This window comes from Xenopus tropicalis, chromosome 4 (genome assembly GCF_000004195.4).
Source record: "Xenopus tropicalis strain Nigerian chromosome 4, UCB_Xtro_10.0, whole genome shotgun sequence".
NCBI classification, from domain to species: domain Eukaryota; kingdom Metazoa; phylum Chordata; class Amphibia; order Anura; family Pipidae; genus Xenopus; species Xenopus tropicalis.
The window spans coordinates 28,107,643-28,117,047 of NC_030680.2; the positions used below are offsets into that span (position 1 = coordinate 28,107,643).

At 37.9% G+C, this 9,405-nt stretch overlaps 1 protein-coding gene across 1 annotated transcript in view; it reads right to left on the reverse strand.

The window, feature by feature from the left end:
- Window positions 1-9,405, reverse strand: part of LOC100485405 (mucin-2) — an 89,752-nt gene that overhangs the window by 26,130 nt on the left and 54,217 nt on the right. The window contains exons 37-49 of the mRNA XM_031900771.1: window positions 8,913-9,060; window positions 8,222-8,293; window positions 7,383-7,468; window positions 6,725-6,872; window positions 6,033-6,104; window positions 5,194-5,279; window positions 4,536-4,683; window positions 3,849-3,920; window positions 3,010-3,095; window positions 2,352-2,499; window positions 1,664-1,735; window positions 824-909; window positions 166-313 (exon numbers count right to left, since the gene is read on the reverse strand). Of these exons, the coding sequence (XP_031756631.1) occupies window positions 166-313; window positions 824-909; window positions 1,664-1,735; window positions 2,352-2,499; window positions 3,010-3,095; window positions 3,849-3,920; window positions 4,536-4,683; window positions 5,194-5,279; window positions 6,033-6,104; window positions 6,725-6,872; window positions 7,383-7,468; window positions 8,222-8,293; window positions 8,913-9,060 (1,372 nt within the window). The remainder of the gene's footprint in view (window positions 1-165; window positions 314-823; window positions 910-1,663; window positions 1,736-2,351; window positions 2,500-3,009; window positions 3,096-3,848; window positions 3,921-4,535; window positions 4,684-5,193; window positions 5,280-6,032; window positions 6,105-6,724; window positions 6,873-7,382; window positions 7,469-8,221; window positions 8,294-8,912; window positions 9,061-9,405) is intronic.

Consider the following 9,405-nt stretch of genomic DNA (forward strand, 5'->3'; position numbering starts at 1 on the left):
TGTGTTACGATAAATAAAGTTTTTTAAGAATGACATTTTTTTTTAATTTTTTAAATATTTGTAAAGTTTAGATTCTTTTTGTTTTTTTTCATTTTATCCATGCTATAACGATCTTGAAATATCCTGCAGTGATAATATGTTCCTTGTCTGGTGGTAAATACTTACGTGTGGTCGTTTTTGTACAAGGTGCTGTAGTTGTTGTTGTCTCACAGTTGTGGTTACATTCAAGATTCTTGCACATTCCAACATGTTCATCACTTTCACTGCTTCTTATTCTCTGACCTGCAAGAGGTTTTCTGTTTATTTGCTTGTCCTTGTTAATATAAATTGAAGGGGAGTCTATTATTCTGTAAAGTTGTTGTATAAAAGCACTCTTTCACTGCATCCACTGGGGGAAAGTGTGTAAAAAGTGTTTTTTGGTGAGGTCTTTAAATAAGCATATTTTTACAGGGTATGGCCACCTTGTAGTGGCTGATATGGGGCTGATCCAATCCTTTGGCCCTGAGGTCAAATGACCAGATCATAAAAGGCACCTTGGCAGGGTTTCGGCAGAGAACCGCAACCACTAGCCAATGCGGTCCTTGCCCTGAAAGTATTTTTAAACCTGACTGATATCATCCATATTTTTGCCCAGATATCTATCAGATGGGCTGTCGGAAAGGGCCCATACACAAGCAGATAGGCTCCTGACTCTGTCTAAAGAGGTCAAATTAGCAGCTAAAATCTGCCCCTGTATGGCAGCTTTACGCTCACTGATAGTCTGGGCCTTGAGAAAGCTGTCTCAGAAGCAGTGACATCTTTTTTGGTCTTCAGCTACATTTACGGAAGACACAGACATGGTAGTATTGACTGCTTTACCTCGCCAGTAGCGTTTTCCCCCATGATGACAGAAACATTCTGTGGTTGTTGCTGTTTGAAGAAATTAGACATAAATTAGACATTGCTAGCAGCATATGAAATAATGTTTGGTAAAACATATTCCTGATAATGTAATACATCTATTTGAACGGAGCATGTATTTTTCCCCTCTCAAATACTGTTCACCTTCCTGTGCCTATTGTCTTAGGGGGACAATGTATCTTCACGTTTCTTTTATTTTTTCCCTTTGTATTTTTCTCATGGGAATATTGTTAAGGCAACCTGTAATTATATGTTTACGATTGCCATAGTCCTCAGGTCTTCTTGATCAGCTTGCAGGTATGTTTTGCCAAGCCTGTAACCGTCTTTCAGGCTGGCTGGCCACAACCCTTCTGTCTATGTTCTGTAGACTATCAATAATCCCTGGACCTTTTACTAGATGAATGGGCCAATAAATAACGCTGGTCATGAGTGGAAAGATTACCTATGCTCCTCACAGCCTGTCCAGAGAGATACAATATAAATATGGCAACAATGGCAGTTTGCTGTACTATGCAAGTTTTGTATAAAAAGGTTGCTTAGAAAGAATCTTTGTAAGTTCGACTGCAGAAGAAATATGTGTAGTTTAAAGGGACACACATCCCGGTGATCACTGTCCCACTCCACCCTTAGTACTCTATGGAAGTTGATAAAAGAATCCTTAAGTACACATACAAAACAATTCACCAATGAGAATGTTTCCATTTTTTTAGTGGCAACTACTTACGTGTTGTTGTACAAGGTGCTGTAGTTGTTGTTGTCTCACAGTTGTGGTTACATTCAAGATACAAGCATGTTCCATCACGTTCATCACTTTCACTGCTTCTTATTCTGTGACCTGTAAGAAGAAAGTTTGTGTTTAATTGCTTTGAATAAGTTTGGGGGGTTCAGATCCCTTTAAGGAAGATGCAGACATTCTAGTATGGACTGCTTTACCTGGCCTGTAATGTCTTCCTCCATGACGACAGAAACATTTTGTGTGTGTGGTTGTTGTTGTTGTTGCTGTTAGAAGAAATAAGAAATACATTAGACATTGCTAACAGCATGTGAATTTGTACTTTAACATAATACAATACAGCTTGAAAAAAATCAGATATCTTTTAATCAACTCTGCACTTATAAATTAGACAGAGTGTGGTAGAAATAAAACAAAAGTGTCACAAACTAAATAAGGCAAATCTACAAATTGTACCAACTGGAACTTTTGAGACAACCATTTCCCCGTGGGAGAATAATTGTGCAAATTACTTTTCTAAAATTGTATTGCGCTGGGCAGAAATATAGTGGTGTGTTACGATAAATAAAGTTTTTTAAGAATGACATTTTTTTTTAAATTTTTTTAAATATTTGTAAAGTTTAGATTCTTTTTGTTTTTTTTCATTTTATCCATGCTATAACGATCTTGAAATATCCTGCAGTGATAATATGTTCCTTGTCTGGTGGTAAATACTTACGTGTGGTCGTTTTTGTACAAGGTGCTGTAGTTGTTGTTGTCTCACAGTTGTGGTTACATTCAAGATTCTTGCACATTCCAACATGTTCATCACTTTCACTGCTTCTTATTCTCTGACCTGCAAGAGGTTTTCTGTTTATTTGCTTGTCCTTGTTAATATAAATTGAAGGGGAGTCTATTATTCTGTAAAGTTGTTGTATAAAAGCACTCTTTCACTGCATCCACTGGGGGAAAGTGTGTAAAAAGTGTTTTTTGGTGAGGTCTTTAAATAAGCATATTTTTACAGGGTATGGCCACCTTGTAGTGGCTGATATGGGGCTGATCCAATCGTTTGGCCCTGAGGTCAAATGACCAGATCATAAAAGGCACCTTGGCAGGGTTTCGGCAGAGAACCGCAACCACTAGCCAATGCGGTCCTTGCCCTGAAAGTATTTTTAAACCTGACTGATATCATCCATATTTTTGCCCAGATATCTATCAGATGGGCTGTCGGAAAGGGCCCATACACAAGCAGATAGGCTCCTGACTCTGTCTAAAGAGGTCAAATTAGCAGCTAAAATCTGCCCCTGTATGGCAGCTTTACGCTCACTGATAGTCTGGGCCTTGAGAAAGCTGTCTCAGAAGCAGTGACATCTTTTTTGGTCTTCAGCTACATTTACGGAAGACACAGACATGGTAGTATTGACTGCTTTACCTCGCCAGTAGCGTTTTCCCCCATGATGACAGAAACATTCTGTGGTTGTTGCTGTTTGAAGAAATTAGACATAAATTAGACATTGCTAGCAGCATATGAAATAATGTTTGGTAAAACATATTCCTGATAATGTAATACATCTATTTGAACGGAGCATGTATTTTTCCCCTCTCAAATACTGTTCACCTTCCTGTGCCTATTGTCTTAGGGGGACAATGTATCTTCACGTTTCTTTTATTTTTTCCCTTTGTATTTTTCTCATGGGAATATTGTTAAGGCAACCTGTAATTATATGTTTACGATTGCCATAGTCCTCAGGTCTTCTTGATCAGCTTGCAGGTATGTTTTGCCAAGCCTGTAACCGTCTTTCAGGCTGGCTGGCCACAACCCTTCTGTCTATGTTCTGTAGACTATCAATAATCCCTGGACCTTTTACTAGATGAATGGGCCAATAAATAACGCTGGTCATGAGTGGAAAGATTACCTATGCTCCTCACAGCCTGTCCAGAGAGATACAATATAAATATGGCAACAATGGCAGTTTGCTGTACTATGCAAGTTTTGTATAAAAAGGTTGCTTAGAAAGAATCTTTGTAAGTTCGACTGCAGAAGAAATATGTGTAGTTTAAAGGGACACACATCCCGGTGATCACTGTCCCACTCCACCCTTAGTACTCTATGGAAGTTGATAAAAGAATCCTTAAGTACACATACAAAACAATTCACCAATGAGAATGTTTCCGTTTTTTAGTGGCAACTACTTACGTGTTGTTGTACAAGGTGCTGTAGTTGTTGTTGTCTCACAGTTGTGGTTACATTCAAGATACAAGCATGTTCCATCACGTTCATCACTTTCACTGCTTCTTATTCTGTGACCTGTAAGAAGAAAGTTTGTGTTTAATTGCTTTGAATAAGTTTGGGGGGTTCAGATCCCTTTAAGGAAGATGCAGACATTCTAGTATGGACTGCTTTACCTGGCCTGTAATGTCTTCCTCCATGACGACAGAAACATTTTGTGTGTGTGGTTGTTGTTGTTGTTGCTGTTAGAAGAAATAAGAAATACATTAGACATTGCTAACAGCATGTGAATTTGTACTTTAACATAATACAATACAGCTTGAAAAAAATCAGATATCTTTTAATCAACTCTGCACTTATAAATTAGACAGAGTGTGGTAGAAATAAAACAAAAGTGTCACAAACTAAATAAGGCAAATCTACAAATTGTACCAACTGGAACTTTTGAGACAATCATTTCCCCGTGGGAGAATAATTGTGCAAATTACTTTTCTAAAATTGTATTGCGCTGGACAGAAATATAGTGGTGTGTTACGATAAATAAAGTTTTTTAAGAATGACATTTTTTTTTAATTTTTTTAAATATTTGTAAAGTTTAGATTCTTTTTGTTTTTTTTCATTTTATCCATGCTATAACGATCTTGAAATATCCTGCAGTGATAATATGTTCCTTGTCTGGTGGTAAATACTTACGTGTGGTCGTTTTTGTACAAGGTGCTGTAGTTGTTGTTGTCTCACAGTTGTGGTTACATTCAAGATTCTTGCACATTCCAACATGTTCATCACTTTCACTGCTTCTTATTCTCTGACCTGCAAGAGGTTTTCTGTTTATTTGCTTGTCCTTGTTAATATAAATTGAAGGGGAGTCTATTATTCTGTAAAGTTGTTGTATAAAAGCACTCTTTCACTGCATCCACTGGGGGAAAGTGTGTAAAAAGTGTTTTTTGGTGAGGTCTTTAAATAAGCATATTTTTACAGGGTATGGCCACCTTGTAGTGGCTGATATGGGGCTGATCCAATCGTTTGGCCCTGAGGTCAAATGACCAGATCATAAAAGGCACCTTGGCAGGGTTTCGGCAGAGAACCGCAACCACTAGCCAATGCGGTCCTTGCCCTGAAAGTATTTTTAAACCTGACTGATATCATCCATATTTTTGCCCAGATATCTATCAGATGGGCTGTCGGAAAGGGCCCATACACAAGCAGATAGGCTCCTGACTCTGTCTAAAGAGGTCAAATTAGCAGCTAAAATCTGCCCCTGTATGGCAGCTTTACGCTCACTGATAGTCTGGGCCTTGAGAAAGCTGTCTCAGAAGCAGTGACATCTTTTTTGGTCTTCAGCTACATTTACGGAAGACACAGACATGGTAGTATTGACTGCTTTACCTCGCCAGTAGCGTTTTCCCCCATGATGACAGAAACATTCTGTGGTTGTTGCTGTTTGAAGAAATTAGACATAAATTAGACATTGCTAGCAGCATATGAAATAATGTTTGGTAAAACATATTCCTGATAATGTAATACATCTATTTGAACGGAGCATGTATTTTTCCCCTCTCAAATACTGTTCACCTTCCTGTGCCTATTGTCTTAGGGGGACAATGTATCTTCACGTTTCTTTTATTTTTTCCCTTTGTATTTTTCTCATGGGAATATTGTTAAGGCAACCTGTAATTATATGTTTACGATTGCCATAGTCCTCAGGTCTTCTTGATCAGCTTGCAGGTATGTTTTGCCAAGCCTGTAACCGTCTTTCAGGCTGGCTGGCCACAACCCTTCTGTCTATGTTCTGTAGACTATCAATAATCCCTGGACCTTTTACTAGATGAATGGGCCAATAAATAACGCTGGTCATGAGTGGAAAGATTACCTATGCTCCTCACAGCCTGTCCAGAGAGATACAATATAAATATGGCAACAATGGCAGTTTGCTGTACTATGCAAGTTTTGTATAAAAAGGTTGCTTAGAAAGAATCTTTGTAAGTTCGACTGCAGAAGAAATATGTGTAGTTTAAAGGGACACACATCCCGGTGATCACTGTCCCACTCCACCCTTAGTACTCTATGGAAGTTGATAAAAGAATCCTTAAGTACACATACAAAACAATTCACCAATGAGAATGTTTCCGTTTTTTAGTGGCAACTACTTACGTGTTGTTGTACAAGGTGCTGTAGTTGTTGTTGTCTCACAGTTGTGGTTACATTCAAGATACAAGCATGTTCCATCACGTTCATCACTTTCACTGCTTCTTATTCTGTGACCTGTAAGAAGAAAGTTTGTGTTTAATTGCTTTGAATAAGTTTGGGGGGTTCAGATCCCTTTAAGGAAGATGCAGACATTCTAGTATGGACTGCTTTATTACCTGGCCTGTAATGTCTTCCTCCATGACGACAGAAACATTTTGTGTGTGTGGTTGTTGTTGTTGTTGCTGTTAGAAGAAATAAGAAATACATTAGACATTGCTAACAGCATGTGAATTTGTACTTTAACATAATACAATACAGCTTGAAAAAAATCAGATATCTTTTAATCAACTCTGCACTTATAAATTAGACAGAGTGTGGTAGAAATAAAACAAAAGTGTCACAAACTAAATAAGGCAAATCTACAAATTGTACCAACTGGAACTTTTGAGACAATCATTTCCCCGTGGGAGAATAATTGTGCAGATTACTTTTCTAAAATTGTATTGCGCTGGACAGAAATATAGTGGTGTGTTATGATAAATAAAGTTTTTTAAGAATGACATTTTTTTTTTTAATTTTTTTAAATATTTGTAAAGTTTAGATTCTTTTTGTTTTTTTTCATTTTATCCATGCTATAACGATCTTGAAATATCCTGCAGTGATAATATGTTCCTTGTCTGGTGGTAAATACTTACGTGTGGTCGTTTTTGTACAAGGTGCTGTAGTTGTTGTTGTCTCACAGTTGTGGTTACATTCAAGATTCTTGCACATTCCAACATGTTCATCACTTTCACTGCTTCTTATTCTCTGACCTGCAAGAGGTTTTCTGTTTATTTGCTTGTCCTTGTTAATATAAATTGAAGGGGAGTCTATTATTCTGTAAAGTTGTTGTATAAAAGCACTCTTTCACTGCATCCACTGGGGGAAAGTGTGTAAAAAGTGTTTTTTGGTGAGGTCTTTAAATAAGCATATTTTTACAGGGTATGGCCACCTTGTAGTGGCTGATATGGGGCTGATCCAATCGTTTGGCCCTGAGGTCAAATGACCAGATCATAAAAGGCACCTTGGCAGGGTTTCGGCAGAGAACCGCAACCACTAGCCAATGCGGTCCTTGCCCTGAAAGTATTTTTAAACCTGACTGATATCATCCATATTTTTGCCCAGATATCTATCAGATGGGCTGTCGGAAAGGGCCCATACACAAGCAGATAGGCTCCTGACTCTGTCTAAAGAGGTCAAATTAGCAGCTAAAATCTGCCCCTGTATGGCAGCTTTACGCTCACTGATAGTCTGGGCCTTGAGAAAGCTGTCTCAGAAGCAGTGACATCTTTTTTGGTCTTCAGCTACATTTACGGAAGACACAGACATGGTAGTATTGACTGCTTTACCTCGCCAGTAGCGTTTTCCCCCATGATGACAGAAACATTCTGTGGTTGTTGCTGTTTGAAGAAATTAGACATAAATTAGACATTGCTAGCAGCATATGAAATAATGTTTGGTAAAACATATTCCTGATAATGTAATACATCTATTTGAACGGAGCATGTATTTTTCCCCTCTCAAATACTGTTCACCTTCCTGTGCCTATTGTCTTAGGGGGACAATGTATCTTCACGTTTCTTTTATTTTTTCCCTTTGTATTTTTCTCATGGGAATATTGTTAAGGCAACCTGTAATTATATGTTTACGATTGCCATAGTCCTCAGGTCTTCTTGATCAGCTTGCAGGTATGTTTTGCCAAGCCTGTAACCGTCTTTCAGGCTGGCTGGCCACAACCCTTCTGTCTATGTTCTGTAGACTATCAATAATCCCTGGACCTTTTACTAGATGAATGGGCCAATAAATAACGCTGGTCATGAGTGGAAAGATTACCTATGCTCCTCACAGCCTGTCCAGAGAGATACAATATAAATATGGCAACAATGGCAGTTTGCTGTACTATGCAAGTTTTGTATAAAAAGGTTGCTTAGAAAGAATCTTTGTAAGTTCGACTGCAGAAGAAATATGTGTAGTTTAAAGGGACACACATCCCGGTGATCACTGTCCCACTCCACCCTTAGTACTCTATGGAAGTTGATAAAAGAATCCTTAAGTACACATACAAAACAATTCACCAATGAGAATGTTTCCGTTTTTTAGTGGCAACTACTTACGTGTTGTTGTACAAGGTGCTGTAGTTGTTGTTGTCTCACAGTTGTGGTTACATTCAAGATACAAGCATGTTCCATCACGTTCATCACTTTCACTGCTTCTTATTCTGTGACCTGTAAGAAGAAAGTTTGTGTTTAATTGCTTTGAATAAGTTTGGGGGGTTCAGATCCCTTTAAGGAAGATGCAGACATTCTAGTATGGACTGCTTTATTACCTGGCCTGTAATGTCTTCCTCCATGACGACAGAAACATTTTGTGTGTGTGGTTGTTGTTGTTGTTGCTGTTAGAAGAAATAAGAAATACATTAGACATTGCTAACAGCATGTGAATTTGTACTTTAACATAATACAATACAGCTTGAAAAAAATCAGATATCTTTTAATCAACTCTGCACTTATAAATTAGACAGAGTGTGGTAGAAATAAAACAAAAGTGTCACAAACTAAATAAGGCAAATCTACAAATTGTACCAACTGGAACTTTTGAGACAATCATTTCCCCGTGGGAGAATAATTGTGCAGATTACTTTTCTAAAATTGTATTGCGCTGGACAGAAATATAGTGGTGTGTTATGATAAATAAAGTTTTTTAAGAATGACATTTTTTTTTAAATTTTTTTAAATATTTGTAAAGTTTAGATTCTTTTTGTTTTTTTTCATTTTATCCATGCTATAACGATCTTGAAATATCCTGCAGTGATAATATGTTCCTTGTCTGGTGGTAAATACTTACGTGTGGTCGTTTTTGTACAAGGTGCTGTAGTTGTTGTTGTCTCACAGTTGTGGTTACATTCAAGATTCTTGCACATTCCAACATGTTCATCACTTTCACTGCTTCTTATTCTCTGACCTGCAAGAGGTTTTCTGTTTATTTGCTTGTCCTTGTTAATATAAATTGAAGGGGAGTCTATTATTCTGTAAAGTTGTTGTATAAAAGCACTCTTTCACTGCATCCACTGGGGGAAAGTGTGTAAAAAGTGTTTTTTGGTGAGGTCTTTAAATAAGCATATTTTTACAGGGTATGGCCACCTTGTAGTGGCTGATATGGGGCTGATCCAATCGTTTGGCCCTGAGGTCAAATGACCAGATTATAAAAGGCACCTTGGCAGGGTTTCGGCAGAGAACCGCAACCACTAGCCAATGCGGTCCTTGCCCTGAAAGTATTTTTAAACCTGACTGATATCATCCATATTTTGCCCAGATATCTATCAGATGGGCTGTCGGAA